This window comes from Anser brachyrhynchus (genome assembly GCF_964034855.1).
Source record: "Anser brachyrhynchus genome assembly, chromosome: 1".
Lineage (NCBI taxonomy): Eukaryota > Metazoa > Chordata > Aves > Anseriformes > Anatidae > Anser > Anser brachyrhynchus.
In genome coordinates, this window is record NC_137694.1 from 90707500 (window position 1) to 90728025 (window position 20526).

The following is a 20526-nucleotide window of genomic DNA, read 5'->3' on the forward strand; positions in this document are numbered from 1 at the left end:
TACACGTAGGTGGCAAAATTCAATTACTCTTACTAGGAAAATCAGGTTTGCGTATAATTATGTATACATCTCTATGATGACAGTTACAATAGCATGGAAAAGATTTTTCCCCCAAGAATTCCTGGGAACAATTGGCTGCAGTTCTTCATCCATACCTTTTACAAGACACTATCGGTGGAAAAAGTCTTTGTTCCATAGAAGTCATACAACTTTAGATACAAATTTATCTTCTCATACCTTTTGCAATTTTGAACATTCAGCCAAAAAAATGAAGGAAGAAGTATGCTTATTGTGTTAGTTGGGCTTGGTTTTCAGTCAGTGTATAGGAGATAAAGCATGCTAAAAACATATTTTAAAGAATTACCTAAATTTTTGGGAGGCCTCTCCCCATATTCTTCTTCCTTCTCTGGATAGGGAACTCCTCCTAAAGAGGTGACTGAACCAGTTAATCAAGCAGAACAGAGCATATCTGCATTCCAGGTATTAGTCCTCCCTAGCTCCTGGTATGAAAATTTGAGACAAGGAATAAAACTTTCCCTCATGAACTGTTTAACACACACAAGACACTGCTTACCTACATCCGTGCTCTGGGGAAATTACTGTTTCCCTAGCAGCACGTAGAACACCTCCCCTCTAGGACATGGTTTGCAGCTCCTTTATGGTCAGTTTTATCATATTTTCGCAACTTATCCAAAGCACGTTATTTCAGTCTTCCACTGAAAGCAGCTGTATGAACCCAAGATGCTGCTCAAATTCATGGGTTTACATGAGAAGCTTCAGCTGACTGTTTTATGATCTGGGACTGACATTTGGACAGATATGAGGGAAGCCTTTGAAATTGCTCAAACAAGCATTCAAAGATGTTGAATACAACTTGGAACAAAAAAAAGTAGGATATTTTTAGTGTAATTAAAAACAAAACACCTTAGTCCCCTCCAGCCTGTGCAAGTCAATATTTCTATAACAGGACAATTAGCTCTGCATGGGAAGATTCATTTGGACTGATCAGGGATTGCAGAACAACTGCTGAGGAAGGAGACTTTCATAACTACTCAAGAAGCTTGCCTATTCTGCAGCTATCATACGCTCTGGAGGGAAACCTTACTCTTGAACATTAGGTTCATTTTGGCAATGGAAATTACACCTCTCACTCCCCCAAGACTGGTGCAAGTCTCCAAGTAATTGATTTAATAATAGAAATTCATCTGTCAGGCAGTGTGTGATAAGCTTTCATAACAACTTCATAAGCTTCTGTTTTTCTGCAGGCTCTGAGCCTGAGCAACGTGCTCAAAATGAACTACTGCTTTCAGAGAATTCAATACTCTGTTTTACTCTTGCTACAGGTTAGCTAGTGCTTATAGTTTTACTTTTGTCCTGTAGCTGGGTATTCATGTGCCAGAAGCGGTAAAGAATCTTCCACAGGGAGCAATGCTTCCTGAAATGTCTGTACAGAATCAGGCTCCACTGGGAAGGGCTTGGGAAAAGAGTTGCTTCTCAGAGAGTCTCTCTACTTCCACTGCTCTCGGGAGACATTGAATTTTGTGGTTTACTGTTACATCTCCACAGTGAAGCAAGCTATAGGGGTTTTTTTTTTTTTTCCTTCTCTGTGTGCTCAGGCCTAAGTGGATTTCCTAGCCTATTCAGATCCCTAAATGATCATACTGAGAATGAAATTTATTTTTCCAAAAACAGGCAGAACAGGAAAGGACAGAGAAAGCATTCTTCTCACCCATTGCATACTATCCCTAGGCTGTGTTTTGGAATTTGGCTCATTTGCATGTTTGATAAAATACAAAAAAACAACCAACCAAGCCAAAAAAACAGTGACAGAACCAGCTTGACCTTGTAACACATCATTTTATAGTCTTAGTTTTAAATGGACATCACACCACCAGTCACCAGAAGTTATTAGAAAATGACTTTCACAGCGGAACCCCTTGTACCAAGTTGATCTTGCAATCTATTGGGTTAGGTAATGCCCATCAAGACCATAAACAGTTTAATGACTTCCAAATGGAAAGGAGTACACATGCCAAATGAAAGAGAGGTGATCTAATTGCAGACAGAGGAAATAGAAGGGTCAGCTGCAATTATGCACCAGCAAAACATTTCTTAACAACTGACCAAATCCTGCTGCATGACTAATTTGTGAGCATTATCTCTGAGGCATATGGAAAGAAGTATGATTCAAACTCTAAAATAAGCACTTAGATATTGCAACCCATCCTTTTATCTTACTCACCTAAGTAGTACTACAGGTGACAAAAGCCAAAATGAATGAAGAAGGAATCAAGCCATGAGCAGAGCGTTGGTAATTTCCAGTTGCAGGAGTTTGCTTGTGCATACATACAAAGTAACACGTTTTAATAGGACAGTTTTCTCAAATCTGAGCAAAGAAAAACTCTTAACATTGACAGACATTCACCTCTGAAGACTGCAGTTTCAGGCACAGTCACAATTGAATTTATACATTTGTTACTTTAAAATAATTCAAATTATGGTGTTGCAACACAAAAGCCATCTGCAAAATGCTGTCAGATCAACTTGTTACAACATCCATTCGTATATTTCTATATTAACAACTTATTTTATTCCCTTAGCTGAGATATTGAATTCATGAGGCATTTGAAGGATCAGAGAGAAGCAGGAAAATCTCCCCTGTAACCTTTTCTGCAGCTGTGTACCTAAGATCAGTTAGAATTTGAACAATCCAGAAAGCTGCAGTCATCAGCTCTCCAATTATATGTTAGGAACTGTCTTTCGATATGCATGAAACCTTTTACCAGAACAGGAAAACACCATCGGCAACACTTGCTGGTCAAAGATTTAAGGTCTTATGTACATCCAGTATATCCTCAGTGAACTGTCCCAGAACAGGCAGTGGAACCATGTGCAGAGCAACTGATTTGACCTCTCTGTTTTTAGAAGTACCATGATTATAATGCAGAGAACTCCCAACAAGTACTTTGTTTCTTTTCTCATCTCCTTCCAGGAGAGAGCACTGTCTTAGTGAAATGGAAGCAAGGCAAGTGGTGGAATTGGGTGTGGAGTTCTGCACAGCTCGAACATACTACAAAGACAATAACAGATTTCTTTATTGCATCCTATGCCTTTCAGTAGGAATATCCAGAACTCTAGTTCTAGCTGTATTACCTGTAATAAGGGACAGTACAGCTTTTTCTTTTGAGACGAATGTGCAGGAGGGAGTGTAAGCCTGAGCACAGTTCCCTTGCAGTGATCATTTAAGGAAAAGGTGAGGAAGATGAGACATTTTAGTAATAAAGAACTCTTCATCCAATTACAAGGTCAGTTTCCTCAGCCTTTTCATGAATTGTTGCCCATTTAAATAAGGTAGAAGCTGCAAGCACTTGGAGGCTAAGCAGTGTGCAAGTGACAGTTAACTGCAGCAACAGTAGAAATCAGAGTAGCATCCACAGACTGCAAAACGTGGTATACTGTTTTGGAAGGAGGTTATGCATGGTTGCTGCAAAGTAGCAGATTTTACAGTAATTTTTTTTTCTTTCCCTTATTTTTTCCTCCTCCCCTCAAGCAACAGGAAAAAAATGTATTTTAATCTTGAAAAAATTAGCATAATATGAAACACTTTTAAAATTCACACGGTATTACAAAATTGCTTATTCCCACTCGTTTCAAAACAAGTCTTGCAGTTTCTTTAATCTGAGGACCCAAACCACCCTCAGAGCCTTTATCCAGGAGAGATTTTGCTCGTTTCTGTATTAGAAATGTAACAGTTACATTAGCTTTTTACATAGCCTTTCATTTCTAAACTATTATATACAGCCTGCAATATAGAAAATGAAGTTGCTGTAGATTCCTTACAGCTTCAATCAAGATTGGTCTGCACAAATAGATGCTATCTGAAACTTAGTTATTTGTAAGATTATTGTGTGTTGTTTTAACACTTTTTTTTAAACACATATTTTGCCCTGAAATTATTTTGATCTTATGTGAAAAAATCATGTCCTTTTTCCACACAGTTGCCATATAAATTCTTAATAACTCTAAATTATGTTGATATCCATTGGGAAAGGAAAAGGTCTGACCCAGAATGACATTTCTGCCATAAATGGTAGTGATTTATTGAGGTCTCTTGCACTAATGCAACCAACTTGCAGCTCAGCTTCTTACTGCCTCACAGATCAGACCAATTTTTCCCCTGCTCTGCACACAAGGCCCTTATCAGATTACTAGGGCTTATACACCCAGCAGGTAATTCTGGATTGTAAATTTTACATAGGAGACATCTGTTAGCATTACTTTAGCTTAGCAGCAGTCACCTGTTGGATTCATTTTATGCTGTAGAACCTATCTTGTCTGTTATTCCATTAAAGTGTTTGTTTTCAGTCTGTGCCACGAATAATCTTAATAAATCTTTCTGTATGCTTCTATTTCTCCTAGATATTGATGAATGCACTGAAGATATTTGTGCTCAACTTTGTGTAAACTCTCCAGGAAGTTATAGCTGCTATTGTGATGGCAAGAAAGGGTTCAAGCTCTCTAAGGACATGAAGAATTGCGAGGTAAAACTGCACTATGTAATACTCCATATGGAAAATCAAAGGTGGATATCTCTTGATGACAGGATGAGTTAGATTCAAGAAAATAGGAAGCTAGTTGAGAATGGATTCAAAATTGCTGAGAAAGTGCTGGGGACTTTGAGCTGTGGTTTGGCTCACAAAGCAGACCCAGTAGGGATTTGGATGCCACTCAGTTCATGCATGCTCATTTACAGGAATTCTGTCAAGAAAGACTGGCTTAGGCAAGCTTCTATTTCCTGCTGCTTCCAAAATAAGCTCCAGCTTTCTCCTATCAAACAAATAATTCCTGTTCAGCTTACTCAGAGCCAAAATACTCCAATTTGCCCATATGTTCCTAGGTTTTCCATAGACTGCACAAAAGTTTTCACTCGCTCTTTCAGAATTACTCTATTCTTTGCCTGTTTGGATTAAAAAAAAAACGGAGCTGGACTGTTTTCCGCAGTTTTCATCTGCAATAGCTTAAGAAAAAGCACTTAGTAAAACTTTCCAATAGAACAGCACCTCACAGCCAAAATAGGCTGTTAAAGCTCTGTTTATTAGTAGCAGAAAATTTAGAACTCCGGAGAATCCCAGTACAGGGATTTTCTTGTGAATGGTTCTCTGTATGCTCTGAAAGGTTCAGGCAGGCTGAGACTTGTTTTACGAGGTAAGCTCAGATAACTGCCAACAAAAGAAAGATCTCTAACACAGTATAATAAAACTGGGCTTAAACCCAGCCTGAACAAGGTCTGGTACAAGTGCTAGCATGTGTGTATTAGAACTTGTTTGTACTTTCTTTTTTTTTCTTTTCTGTACTTTTAATATCTGAACAACACTGGTATTCATTACATTTCCTTTTCCTTCTTCCTGAAAGAAGAAAAGCATCTTCTAGCTTCATTACATATTTTTTTCAACATCGTTATTCAAAAGTGATTAACTATCTATCTAGAAGCTAGTTTTAGAAGCTAGCTACAGGCCTTTAAACTGGAAAAAGTAGTTTTATCATTTTAAAATATATGCAATCCAAAGACTAGTCATGTTGGCAGACATAAAATGGAGTAGCCATAAAATTCAGGAGCACCTGTACGTTTAACAAAACTGCTTCATCATGAATACACAAGTCAGAGTTTGGGAACTGTATTTAACTGTTTACCAAACTAACAATAAGCATATTTTGAGAACAGAAGAGCCCTCCCCACACCTATTCTTCTCGGTTCTGTTCTGTAGGACTGCTATACTGCCATCATATAAAAATTAAACAAGAGGTCTTTTGAGGGATAATTTCAGATCAAAGATGTTCTTAGGCTCCAACTAGTCAAGGACACAGGTAATCTAAAGCATATTTTGCAAGTCTTCCTACCTTATGCAGAGCGTAAGTACCTGTATCTAAAGCAAATCTGAGTGCTTTACTTTCAAGACAAAACTGTAGATATTAATTATAACATCAGTTTCAGAAGACGAAATCAACAACATCTTAGAAGGGATGGTTGACATTTCTGGAACGAATATTTTACTAGTTTAAATTTGCACTTTATTCCTGTATACAAGGTCTGTTTAAATCTTCAGGTAGCTGAGTAACTGAAAGACTAAGAGCCATTGTGTCCCCATTCCCCTCCCCCCTACTGCAGCTGGCTGACTGTGATTATTCACATTTGACTTTGGATCAAGTATTATGATTAATTCCAGTTTCACATACTGTTTTAGGACTTTCAGTTGCCACAAATACTTAGAACTTCTCTTTCACACTTTTCCTGAATATACACTGCTTTAAGAGCTTCATATCCCCACTAACAGTTCTCAGAAATACTAATTCAATGCTATTCCAGCAGGAGGAGTGTTGATTGCGTCAACATCCCTTTCCAGAGCTCAAGAAAGACAAGTACATTCAATGAACAGCCAGACAAAGATTTTGTATTGATCTGTTACTGAATCTACTTGTAAATTGCTTCTTTTTATTCTGGGTAAATGATTCTAGTAGTACTAAAAGCTGTACAGATATGAATAGCTGTACATCAGTAATGATAAAGAAAAGGTGATTTTTGTTAATTTTTAAATTAACAAAATTAATTAAAAAGACACTGCTCTGGCCCCATTCCCTTCTAAGACCTGATCAGGTTTAGATTCCACACAGCTTTAATAATGGAACCAGGCAGGACCCTAGCAGATGGGTGTCATAGGTCTCTGGTGACAGAAAAGGACGTGATAGAAGATTAGAATTCTTGATTCAAAAACTGAATATTTAAATAGTTACAATCCACCAGGACTGTGTTTCAACCTCAATTATCCTTCAACAACTTAAATAAACAGACAAACACTACTTCATTTGTACATAGATATTCAAGTTAAAATAAATTTAAAAAAACGAGGCAAGCCATCCATTGCTTAAGGAAACAACAACAAAAAAAGACTAACAGGCAACAACAGAAGTTGCATCATGGAATATCGCAATGCAACGTTAACAACTTTTTTCTTCTCTATTATTTTCAGTCTATTCCTCTGTGTATCCCACTGAACCTAGAAAAGAATAACGAACTGCTTTACCTGGCAGAACAGTTTACAGGGATTCCTGTTGTGAACTTGAAGTTTAAATTGCCAAATGTCACCAGGTAAGCATTTGCTATTGAAAAAAGTATGCCTGGAAATCATGGACATTTGTTTCCCTTAGTTTTCTGAGGCTGTAAAGTACATTCCATGCATAAATTATACCACCATCTCCCCATGGGTTAAGATACTTTTATATGGAGAATGAATTAACTCAGGTTCCTACATACACCATCACTTAAGGGAGTGCAGTGTCGTTTGAAAGCGGACAGGAAGAGTAATGTGTCTGGAGTTGGTTTACAGCATCTCTTATTGATTGTACTGTGTCCTTGAGACACCTCATCAGTGTAGACAGCAACTTTCTTATGTGGCAAAACTAAAAGGTCAGCAGATTTCTTCCAGACACCTCAGAAGCAGGTAGGAGCCACTAGCAGCTGTGTCCCAGCCAGGAAATAGCGCACAGCTGGGGCAGACATGCACCACTGGCACGTGGTGTGATCATATATACGAATAAACAAGTTGGAGTCTTCCAGCCATTACAGACCTGGTTATGGATGCTGTTGGTAGGGAAGAGGTATATGGACTGCGAGAAAGAGTTCAGAGAGATCCAGACTTGAGTAGGAAAAAAAGAAAGGTTTGAGGACAGTAAGTATAATAGGCAGTAGATCCCATTGGTTTGTGGAGAGCAAAATTGGTGCATCTTTGTGATAGAACCTTACTCATGAAAGAAAGAGCAGGGGTTAGGAAAGGTGGGAGTCAGTGATGCAGATACAGGAAGACACTTAGAATTCTCAGCATGAAATTCAGATATGGTAGAAGAAAAAGTTAATGTATAGCTTCCATTCTGATCTATGGGTATGGCTTTAGGTTTGTTAGTGGTGCTACTTCCTTTCTGCTTTTGGTAGAAGCTGCCTCCTCCTACACACACACTGCTGAGAAACAAAAACAGGCCAAGGCTCCCCCCATCCTGTTCTTCCTTTCACACAGCGTTCCAAGGACACTGATAAAGTGCAGTACCTTGTCTACAGTGCCATCTGTGTGATTTCCTTTACAGCTGTCAGAACAATTGACAAAGGTAGTGACCTCTTTATTACTCTTGGACTTCTTCACAGTGGCAGCTGAAATTGCAGCATTCCTTGACATACTGACTGAACAATTTCAAGAGTAACAGCAGCAACAGCCATTGAGCTGGTGATCCCCAGAGCCTCAGAACCTTACAGAAAGACATAAATAGTGAGAACTTTTTCCTCTGCCATTTTTCCAAGTTGACCTAGCATTAATGCTCTCCTGAAAGACCTTTCGAAGATGATAAATGTTTGACACTATCTTAATAGTCTCTGTGTAAATACTGAATGATTTTCTGTATGTCTGTGTGAGAGACTGACATCTAGTGGACAAAGACCAAGACTGGGAGTTAATCAAGTTCTCAATTACAGCCCCCTTACTTGTTTCTTTTGTTGTCTTCAGCAAATCCTTACTTTTGCGTGCTTTGCTTTTTCCTTTCATGCTAAATCTGTTTTATCTAGCCCAGAAGTTCCAGGAGAGGAGAGCTGTTTCTCACTGTACTTATACTCTCTCTCTACTACTGTAGCCTGTACTGTAAATAAATCAATTATGTATATGTTCAACCAACTGTTGAGGTCCAGACAACAAATCCTCAAATTAGAGTGCTGTATCAAAGGCATCAGTAACTGTAACAAATTGCTAGGTCATAATTGTTGTAGGACAGCATTTGGCAGCCCCATTGTGCTAAAGCACGCCATAGATCATATATTTTTCCCCACATCACATCTCCATGCAATGCAGTAGGGTTATTATCTCTGTCCCCTTACTGAAGTGGATGTGATATCCTTCACAGGCAAAGCTCATAGCAGATTTGGGAACTGAACCAAGGCTCTTTCAAATCCCAGCTGCAGGCATAAATCTCAAAACTTCTCCCTGGATTGGTATGAACAACATTAGATTCTGCATTCGACTAATAGCATGCAAATATCACAACTGCTCAGAAACAGAGCTACCAAAAGGTTAATATCTATGAACTTTTTTTTTTTTTCCTAAAACCTTACTAATAGGTTTTCACAGGCTCTTCAGGACTTAGGTTTCCTGTCTTTATTAATAAGATCCCTTCTTCACAACTCAGATTTTCAGCAGAATTTGATTTCCGGACATATGACACAGAGGGAGTTATACTGTATGCAGAATCCCTTGACAACACAGCATGGATCTTACTTGCTCTTCGTGATGGAAAGATTGAAATTCAATTCAGGAATGAATTTGGAACAAAAGTCACCAGTGGAGGAAAAGCCATTAATGATGGCCTGTGGCATATAGTAAGCTGGGTTTACCTCTCTCCTCTCCTTCCTTTAATCCCCTATGGGAACATTCTGTACTGTATGCAGAAACTAAGCAATAATTCCAAGGGCTTAAAGTGATGCCCTCAAATTCCAGATTTAAATATCAATCAAGGAATGTATGAGGATGCCTTACATCTGGGAAATCATGGCATTTGTTCATCATTGATAATGAGAATTAGCACTACCTGGCAGCGTAAGAATTATTCTTTGTAGTCATGAAACGGGAAGCAGCAGATCATTAGCAAGTATGATTGCAGGGTGAGCTGAACAATAAGACACTTTGCCTAGGAAGCAAGATTTACTTTTGGTGGACCAGAAGCCCAGCTTGTTCTTCAAGCTTGCATACCTAAGGTGAAAGGCCTTGCTCAGTTATACCATCTATAAATGATACCGTATTATTAACACCAGTAAGTTTGTTTTTAAAGGAGGCCAAGAGAAGCTAGAATTCTGCATAGAACTGCTTCAGTTTAGTACAACTTGCATGAGATTAAAAATCTACTTCTGTGCCTCACAATAGCAGGAACAGGCGTTAAATCTACTTTGTCCTTGTCCCATCTGGAGATTCAATCCTGTGCAGCAGGTTACAGCAACATGAATGGCCAGACATAGATGGGATGTAGAACAGTTGTAGAAATGAACTTCTTGCAAGCTCAGTAGAGCATAAAGTAGACTGACTAATCAGCTGCATGTGTTTTCCTGAGGGTAGGGTGGGAATAAAAACACCCAGGTCATCCTCCTATGCGATGTCCATGGAAATGGACAGTTGCTATGATGCAAATTTAAATGTGCTATAAGTACTGAATACATTAAAATATTTTACAAGTCAAATATTTAAGGGTACATAAGTAATATTTTCATACAGATATATAAAATTAGCATTTAAGAGTATCCTAATTGTTTGTGTATGTGTATACTTAAACATTTCTATTTAATTCTAGATATCAGTTGAAGAACTAGAGCACAGCATCAGTGTAAAAATAGCTAAAGAAGCAGTGATGAACATTAACAGCCCGGGAACGCTCTTCAAACAGTCACATGGTTTCTTGGAAACTAAGGTGTACATTGCAGGATTACCTCGCAAAGTGGGCGACACTCTAATTAAACAGGTAGCTAAAATGTAATGTTGATTAAGGCGTAGTATTTTTGTATTCTTTCTTTAGCAGTCACACAGGACATAGTAGCAACTTAGAATCCATTTAGAAAATGAAAACGGCATTATTAACCACTGTTTTGAAAGTAAATATGCAGAAAGCTCTGTACACTATCCTCAGTTAGGTTTCAGCTACAAACCCACAGTTCTTAAGGACTAATCTTTCAGGATTCTGTTGCTTGTTTCTTAAGGTAGCTTTAAGATTCCCTAAATCACCACCACTTCTGCTGCAAGAGCATTTCAGAGCTATTCACGTGTCTGGTGCTAGCTTTCGCTATGCCCTGAATGGGTATGGAAATCACTGTGCAGGCAGCACAATAAGCTTTCATTTTTACTAGGTTTTTCAATAGCTGAGACGAGTCAAGGCCAATGATTCACTCAGTCTTCCATTCTCGGCAGCTCTGTCTTTTGATGAGGATGAGTACAACCAACTACCTGCTTCTCAGTCCAGGAACCCTCAAACTAACTGATGCTCTAAACAGAGAAGCAAAAAGTAACTGTACACTAGAGACTGTGCTTTTTAAAAAAATAAAAAGCTCAATTTTTGCTCAAAAGTGAAGCAGAGGGAAAAAGTATGAAGCAATACAACAACATCCCCTTACCTAATAGAGAGTAATTTGAGGAATTTCTTTATGCTTTCATACAAATAGAAGACAAAAACCTTGAACAAGGATCAGCGCTAATAATCATTGTCCTACAGGCATAGGAAAGCTGTAGTGATCTAAACGAAAGGACAGCATGAGCTTTAAAATTGAAGCAATTTATTTTGTACAGATCTTTAACTTCAAAATGGAAATAATGTTAAATCAGGAGTGCCTTTTGAAGGCTGGGGTTCTAAATGCATGACATTTGTTTTTTCCTAGCCTCAGTTCTGTAATGTGGTAACCTATAGCATTGATAGGGCTATTTTATTGGCTATAAGTTGATATGTAAAGTAACGCCTCATTGCTAATATGTTTTAAAACAAATTTGACTTCAAACACCTAGTACTCTAATTCTTCTACAGATTAACCCTCGCCTAGATGGGTGCATTCGTGCCTGGAACCTAATGAATCAAGGACACTCAGGTGTAAAAGAAGTTATTCAAGAAAAACAAAGCAAACACTGTTTAGTAACAGTTGAGAGAGGATCCTTCTACCCCGGCACTGGAATGGCAAAGTTTCAAATAAACTATAGTAAGTATTTTTCTGTCTATTTCTATACCTTTTGCTGCAATGGTGATGGAGTTGTTGAATTGTCAAGAAAAGAAAAATCAAAAAAAACTAAGCTATATGCCAATTCATCCAGCAGTGCTTAGCGTAACTTCTGAGAGAAATTTGCTTGCATGAGGATTTTTGATCCCATTGGTGTTGTCCATTTACTTTCTGAAGTGCTTTAGGTTAGGAAGAGTATTCTTCAATTGCAAAAAAAAAAGATGGGGACTACTGAACATGTTCACTGTGAAAAGATCTAATTCTCCTCCTTGCTTATCAGTGAAGAAAGCTATAGTATTATTGACAGAAAAACAACATTGGGGATGGGGAAAAGGGTCACTGATAGTTTTATATATGTAGTTTTGTTTCTAAATGAACATCATATCTAGATGTTTTGGGTGTATATCTTGCTTCTTCCTGAACCCAGAACTTTCTGCCCTAATTTCAAGTTTTGCAGTCCAGGATCCCCCTCTGTACACTTGAGAGCCCAAAGCGAGGCATCTCTAGAGCATCAAATCTTGTTGTCATTACATACTTTAATATCCCAGATGCTATCCTACCCTTCTATTCCTGTCTGATCCTCAATCCTTTTCATCCCAGGATTTGCTATTCTTTCCAAGGCCTTTTCTTTAATTTCCCTAGTCCACTTCAAAAGATTTCTATGGCTTTTTATATCCTATGTTTCCAACAAACTCATATGAGAGGTTTCTATGCCACTGACGTTTACTCATCTTTCCTCCCATTCATTCACTAACACCATGCTGCCATGTCTCCTCCTGACCTATTTCTTTGGGGCTGCTGCTATGCTTTCATCACCCCTGCGTCTTTCTGTTCCCATCCCCATCCCATCCTCCACCCCAAATCTGAATATGACCTCAATTCTTGTGCTGGGATTTCCGCTTCCTGAAAAAAACTACTAGAACTCAATTTAGATGAGAGTGGGGAAGGGAAGGGCAGATGCTGGAAGAAAAGATTTAAAAAGATGACAAACAGCACTTGAAACAGTAATTTTTGTATTAGCTTGACTATGAATGCATCATCTGAAGTTATATTTGCACCATCTGCATATTTGTTTTACCCATCTGCGTATTCCTGTTTTGACAGTAGAACTGCTTTGGAATGTAAAAATGTGTCAGAACTGCCAATCTTCTACTCAATGGCAGCAATTTATGAGTAAAGTAGTCTTTCCAGGTTTAATCTTAAACTGACCTTTCACGAATGTGGCACCTGTTCCACATTGGATCAGAGAAAGCAACAAAAAAAAAAGCATTCAGTAAGAAAAGAAGATTAGAGAAGATGCAAGATTTAAGTGGTATTTTTTGTTGTGTTTTTAGAAAGAACTATAAGTCTAATCTTAAAGTTCCAAAATCTGTGTTTTTTTTTTTTTTTTTCCCCTGGAGATGAGTACTATTTTTTCCACAATAGGAGCAGATGAAGTACTAATTTTTTAACACCATATTAATTTTTCATTAGCAGATAGATTTATTAATTTCAATCTTTTCTTTTAAAACAGATAATCTTGACAGTGCTGAAGATTGGCTAGTAAATGTGACTATGACTATTCGCCCATCCACAGACACTGGTGTTTTGTTTGCCCTGGTTTCTAATGAAACAGTGCCTCTTGCTTTGTCCATAGTGGACTCTAACTCTTCTGACTCACAGGTGATCTTACAATTATAGCAGCTCAGGGCTGGAGCATCATCTCATAAATCACACCTCTCATCTTTGTCTCACTTAACTCGCTACTCTGCTTTTGAAAAGAAGTCAAACTGAAAAGAAGTTACTTACACTTACATGCAGTGGAGCTGGAAGGCTGAATTAATATTTTGCATGGCACTTCGATCATATGGTGATGTGCAGAAAATATATTACTATTAATGATTGCTATGTCAGGGACCAACCACTGAGCACTCTTACATTAGGTAGTATCCATTATGTCTTGGCTCTCTAGCCTTTCCTTCCAAATGCACAAAGCAGAAAAGGGAGTATGACAGAAGTAGTCATGATATTATAGCAATGGCAACATTAGTTTCAATTTATAAACAGATGTTTTTGTCCTGAAGTTCTTATTTACATGTTTACATCAGTTGTAACAAGATAGATCATGACAGCACATCATAGCTAATCCACGCCTCTGCCTGAAATAAGAACACACAGTGAAAACTGGGTTACCTTTGAAGTTGTAGCAGTACTCCCTTTAAAAGAAATAGGATTTCACCTCAGAACCATAGCCAAAAGACTTTTTTTCCCCCCACAGAGAGTATTCTCGCTTATAAGTTTCAGAATATAAATGAATGGCTTTGTTTACAAAGGTGATGGTTATACAGCAACTATCAACTTCAATATCTTTTCCAACTTAAGGTAACAATTTTTAAAACACAGCTCTAACATTTCTTTTCTTTCTACTTTCAAGTATAAAATGCATCAAAATTAAGTATAATTTTGTGTTAAAGTTACACGCGGCATCTTTTTTGACTCCACATTCTTCTGTTTAGGAAATCATTGTGACCATTGGAAATATCACTGTTGCACGTCTGGAATCAAAGAAGTTATGTACACCCAGAAAAGTGTTGGTTGGACTTGTAGTAATCAAGCAGCAGCTTGAACTATCTGTTGATTCACGTACAGACCAAAGCAATTCTGAGCAGCTGTCTATCCTGCATCAAGCGATGATGACAGATGTTGTTACCTACTTGGGTGGCCTGCCAGGTGAATTACATTTCTTTTTGTTCATTTATAGAAGCCTGATTACATTGAGCCTTACATGAGTTCGACAAAACCTACAACTGTATAAGAAACACCTTTTCCCCAAATGCTCCTTGTTTCATCCAGTCTACGCAGCTTTTGAGCGAGCCCACTTTTCAATAGGAATATCATTAAGCCTATTAAGAGGCATGAGTCTCTCTCAACAGGTTTGGATTTGCAATATATTTTGCTTTATTGAGCTAGGGACAAGTGACCATTGTGTTTTCTGAAATGCCACCAGCTGGCACAGTTTAGAAACTATCAAGTATGTAAGAAAACTGACATTTATGAGTAAATTAAGTGTCAGATTTGGAGAAGGAAAAGTCCAAAACACGGTTTTAACAATTACACTGTGGGCAATAGATGACTGACACCCTTCATGAGAGAGAAAATATGTTAAAACAGCAAATAATATTTTGTTTAAAATAAGCTGCAAGCGAATACCCAGTCTTAAGACAAGTACAAACAGGAATTTTGTACAGGAAGCGTACACACACTTATCTGTAAAATAGTTTGACTTCAGTGTGAACCATGCAGAAAAACAGCATTGCCACAAAGATTTTTCAAAGCCTGAGATCCCCAAACTTGAAAATCAGTAGAGAAAATACACCATGGTTACAAGGTGAAGTTCCTACTAGCGGAGCTTTTTAAGTCAAAATTCCTAGGGAAACCCTTAAAATTTTCAGAAACAGTCTTGAACTGACATCCATTTTACTTTTAGGCTGCATTGTCATAGCACTGCCCCAGATAAAGCCAGTCTTCTTTAGTCTGCAGGAGAAGAGCACACAGGAGCAGAAAGATGAAAAACTATGTATCCCTTGGAGATGGTCTCTTTAAGCATTTCTTCCGAGGTAGCATCCACTGGGGAAGCTGGAATTGTGATTCCACCCTCTAGAGTTGCTTGTCAGAATAAAAGCAAGATGTTTAGGGTGGCACAGTAGGTACCACAGCTTCAGTCTGAAGTGGTACTTGCCTCTGCATCCAGGCACGTATGTTGAGATTGACTTCTCTACAAGTCTTTAAATAGTGATAGTCAAGAATATAAAGATTCAGTCCCTAAATATGCCAATTTCTCCTATGATTTTGTTTTTGACTGGATGTGCAATGTCTTGTAAACCAACTAACCAGGTAAGTTCAATTCAAATTGAATAAGTAGAATGAGAATATGCTAATGGTACAGTACTGTCAGATACAGGTAAGTATCAATTTTTGTAATGCCTGGTCACTTTTAAAAGAGAGTTGAAGGCTATGTTTACTTAGTAGAGGTGAGTCAGTAGGTTAATTGAGCCATAGTAACTTGACTATGACTCTGGTCATTTCTTAGCCCTCATTACCATTGTGGTATTTGTCATTCTTCCTAGTACCTTGCTAACACCGATGCCTTAAGAGTTAAGACATTGCAAATTCACAAAACAGATCTCTATATAAATCCAGTATCTACTTAGAAGTAAAAAAAAAAAAAATCCCCACAACAACAACACACTCCACAAAACAAACACACACACACCTTATCCACAGGAGCCTCTTCTGCAACAATCTCAGTTGCCAAAGAGAAAAAAAGTAACATAGGAAAGCGACTTTAAGACTACATCAACTCATTTATTTGTTATAACTCATCTCTGAAAAGTCTTTGGGATTATTGAGCAGTATAAAAATGTAGGTAAGGATTCCCACACTGAGCTAAGTGCACAGAACTGTATGGTTAAGAGGCACCTAACAAAAATATGTGTTTTTCATGAAAAACAGAACTGCCTGTTTTTGACACACATTTCTTCAAACTTGTAACAATGCTGGAAGTATTCCTTTTTGCTAATTAATTCAACACAGCGCAGGCTAAATGAGTGTTGCACAGTTCTGTGACAGCAACACGTTATCCCTGAAGCCAAAAGAGCAGAAGGACACAGTTCTAGAGGACAGTTTGTGCAGTACCTCAGCTTGCAACAACAGCAAAAAACACAAGGAAGCAATATTTCATGTTCCCCAGACCATCACGGCAATCTTTAGGAGAGACAGAATGATTAACACCTGACAAAAAGATGATGCACTTGATATCAGCTTCTAGGTATCCTCATTCTGGTTGCTGAAGGTACTCGGATCCCCTTCAGTCTGCTTTGTAATATGGTTGTGCCCTAAGGCCTCGCAGCAAAGCCTGCTTGGTTCTGTGCTTAACATATTGTGTGCTGGAAGCACATCAATGATATGATGTTACCATGACCTAAAGAATAGCTAAATGAGCAACAGATAAAGGGGGTCTCTCACAGACATTTCACTTGGAAGAAGCAGTAAGGAAGCAATAAAATGTGTGCAGTTCCCAGGGGTGCCCTTTTTGAGAACTTACAGATTTGAATCCAGAGTAGCTTTCTGGCAGAAGTAACACGGTTCTTTCGGTGACCTCTAAACCCATAAACATCTGTTTGTAAGTCAGGAGAAGAACAGTGCACTCCAGGAAACACAGTATTAGTTCACTATAGTTAAAGCAGGAAATGCTGAGAAACACTTATGTATAGTTTTTTGGTTTCTGGATGGGAGAAGACTTATAATACATATTTCAAATGTTATCGACCTTTCTCAACTTTGCTGACTTTATCTCAAAGAATCTTAACAGAAGGGAGAAGAACTTAGTTAAAAGTTTCCTGCCAAATTGCTCTTTTTTCCCATGGACGACTAATGCAGGGGGAATGGAGTGTTCCCCATGATTTTGCTAATCTGAAAAATATATAAGATGTTGCATGCCTTGGCCTAATAAATTGAATGTGTTTCTGTGCAGATGTTCCTCTGGGTGCAACGTTAGTAACTGCTTTTTATAACGGCTGCATGGAGGTGAAGGTCAACAGCAGACAGCTGGATCTGGATGAAGCTGATTTTAAACACAATTCCATTAGATCTCACTCATGCCCACTGATTATGGAGTAGCCATTCAATTCTTAATTTAACTTTTTTTCCTTTCAGATATAATTTGCATAATTAGTCTCATGCCATAATGAAGCCTGTACTATTTTGTTCAAGATGTGCCAGGAAAATAATCAACGGCGTGTTTTTCATCCCTTTTATATAGAATGTGGGTGAAAAAGTCTCCTCTCTTTTCAGCTGAAAAGAGACATAATCAAGATCAAAATTCCACAAAGTGTTCTTTTATCCATGTCAGTGATAAATCTTAAAGCCAGAATTATCTTCCACACTCAGAATATGCCCTTGATATATTTAGTTTGGAGAGAGAAGTTTTACATCTTATTTTCATATGTCAGCACAGAGTTACAAGTTGCAAATTTTGGCAGACTATCTGAATCTAAACAAAGCCATTCTCTTTAAACTTTTCCAAACGTAATATACAAAGAGAAATCTCTACAGGTTTTGTAGTACGTGCTTTCAGTAAAGGGGAAGGTGCCCTGGAATCCGGAGCCCAAGCTCTCTGTGGACATGTTTACATATTGTACCAATGCTGATAAAGCAACTTCCAAACTAAAATATTTTTAAGTAGTTCAACTTTTGAAAATAGCTCTTGTTATATTGTACCAACTTTAATTCTTCTGTCATAGAAACCCAGCTTTAGACCGTTAACAGAGTTCTGGATCAGATCAGGTAATTTACTTCCAAAGTGGATTAAAATATAGCCAAGGCAATTTTAGGAAACAGAAAATTGCATGACAGAAGGAGCTCTGGTCTTCATCACAGCAGATCAAACTGGAATTTGCTAAATAAAGCTGAGAACTTGCAGCAAACTTTTATTCCATTTATGACAAATTTGGCACTCCCCAATAGGAGCACCCTCTAATGTTCAATTGTATTCCCTTTACTTAGGTTAACCTCATATTCACAGAGCCCCCAGCAGAGATTTATTTGCAAACCCTGTTGCAGTTATTTCTGACTTACTTGAAAGCCTAAGTTTTGCTAGTAACATCAGCACGTAAAGCCATATTCTGCTCAGCCAAGTTTAAAAGCACAGGTGATTAGAAGAGTATTTTTCTCCTCTGGTGTTCATTTCAAGCATTTCTAGTATTTCTTTATCATTCTTAGAGCATTCTTTCCACTTCCAACCTCATTTTCACACAACCAGGAGCCTCCCTGTGCAGCTCACCTAGTGCTTTTGATAACCCCCAAACAAATAAATAGCAAGAGAATTGCTGTAAGCAATGAATATATACCCCCATCCATCAACCAGCGAGACACTATCTGTCAGAATTTTCAACCTGAGGTTTGCTTTCTTTGCTCGAGACAATCAAGTGGAAATGTATGTACAGAAGGATGGATTGTGACAATAGTCATTTTGAGGATTGCCTTTCTCCAGAGATACTCCTAGTGACATTAGCGAGGTTTCTTTCATGGTTGAGTACTAACATTAGTACATCAATACCGCAGAATCTGAGGCCACCTTTCAACGTTATTGCCGTGAGGTTATTGCTAACTTCACTTCCCACTTGTGCCCTTTAATATAACACAGAGTTTGCTCTGACTTTCACATCAGCCAGCATCAGAATGGTCTCCAAGTCTGTCCAGCGTGGGTTTGTATTTAGCTGCTTATCAGCAGGAGTTCCACACAGCTGACACCCAGGGGCTAATTGCCAACAAACTACTTCAGTTTCCTAGGATGGCATGAAAAAAAAAACAACAACAAAAAAAAAAAAACACCCACATTCATTTACCCAGACTCCATGGAGGGGAAATGACCACAGGAAAGCATCCCTCCTTGTTCTCTTCCCATCCCCACAAACACATGTCATTTGAGCCTAAGGCAAAGAGTAACTCTACTGAAATAAGCAGGTTTTGTTCAAGGTGAAGCCAAATTGGGAATTTTGACATAAAATACACCTTTAACTACTTAATCTATGGTATCTCAGCAGCACCCACTGAATTTTGCAAAGCCCTCAGTCAGCTTCTTTGCCTTGTACAAGTACGCACAGAAGTAGTTTGAGGGGAAACAGAGTAAGGTGTCAGCAATACTATGAACACTTACATCAATCTGTGTGAACAGAAGAAAAACAAAAAACACATCCTTTTCAAAGGGGATAATTGGTATAGACTTGGAATTAAAGAAATCAAAAATCACTTAAATTTCCCACACAGACACCATTTCTTTTTATTTTCATGCAGGAATACTTTAGGATACTGTAGTTGTAATGAAACCTCTGCACTGTATTTTGTTTTTGTTTTTTTAATGTAAAAGTGCCTCCCTATTGTAAGAATTAAATAAAGCAGCATTTGCAATTTTCTTCTCATTTTAAGTTGTATTTGTTTATCTTTGTTCATTTTCACTGTGCAGGGCTGGTTCTAGCGGTCAAATGACTGACTTAAGAGATTGTGATAATCTTCAGTATCAAAGAAAAGTGCTCAAATTAATGTGCTATCCAAATAGGAATCCATGTTCTCTAGAAAAATGTTTGAATTTACTAATTTTTTAATATCACCTGAAGAAATTTAGCTCAGCTTAAAAGCACACATGGGGAAAAAAAAAAAATTAAGTTATTAATTCCTATCTTTTCTCCTTTATCAAATGTGTTTAATTTCATTTTTAGGCATAATCATTTCAGGAAGGGCTCTTCAGTGTTCATACAGCGGGAACAGCTGGTACCTGCTCTGGGCTTCTTCAGCTCCTGTGCACCAAGTATTACAACAAATCTACATGTCCTGATTTCCCTGAAAATGAAATGTAGCCATAAAATTGGTTCTTATTTATACTGAAGCAGATTTCTGCATATATGCCTGATCTAAGGTTAGCTTACGTGCTTTAATACCTGCATGTCTCCTGGTGAAGATAACTAGCTAGACTGGGTGAGAACACCTTCACTACTGTTGTTTAAAATTAGCTCTAGGGTTGTCATCTTCAAAGAAAGAGAGGCCAAGCTTTCTCAGACATTCCACTCCTGCTTATCACTCAACAACGCACTGATGTTGGTCCTTCAGTGTCATTAGTCATATGCATATGCTTAATATTTTGCTGCCTCAGCAACCTCATGATAAAAAAAAATACACAGATGTGGCAGCATTTCACATTTTGTCTGCCAGAAACA

The 20526-nt window shown here is 38.1% G+C and overlaps 2 protein-coding genes across 7 annotated transcripts in view; one reads left to right on the forward strand and one right to left on the reverse strand.

The window, feature by feature from the left end:
• PROS1 (protein S) overlaps nucleotides 1-19734 on the forward strand; it is a 37212-nt gene extending 17478 nt beyond the window's left edge. The window contains exons 8-15 of the mRNA XM_080576882.1: nucleotides 4420-4541; nucleotides 7026-7144; nucleotides 9220-9409; nucleotides 10372-10539; nucleotides 11590-11758; nucleotides 13290-13438; nucleotides 14272-14485; nucleotides 17289-19734. Of these exons, the coding sequence (XP_080433008.1) occupies nucleotides 4420-4541; nucleotides 7026-7144; nucleotides 9220-9409; nucleotides 10372-10539; nucleotides 11590-11758; nucleotides 13290-13438; nucleotides 14272-14485; nucleotides 17289-17434 (1277 nt within the window). The 3' untranslated portion in view covers nucleotides 17435-19734. The remainder of the gene's footprint in view (nucleotides 1-4419; nucleotides 4542-7025; nucleotides 7145-9219; nucleotides 9410-10371; nucleotides 10540-11589; nucleotides 11759-13289; nucleotides 13439-14271; nucleotides 14486-17288) is intronic.
• The window catches only part of LOC308188157 (uncharacterized protein), a 112630-nt gene that overhangs the window by 11461 nt on the left and 80643 nt on the right, over nucleotides 1-20526 (reverse strand). For 2 of the 6 annotated variants that reach the window (XR_013945186.1, XR_013945187.1), the window contains one exon: nucleotides 13445-13914. The exons of 2 other annotated variants lie outside the window; for them this stretch is intronic. The gene's annotated coding sequence lies outside the window, so the exon portion shown is untranslated. Of the gene's footprint in view, nucleotides 1-13444; nucleotides 13915-14491; nucleotides 15422-20526 lie in introns of those variants that run through there. 2 more of the 6 variants (XR_013945188.1, XR_013945189.1) reach the window with 1 other exon arrangement.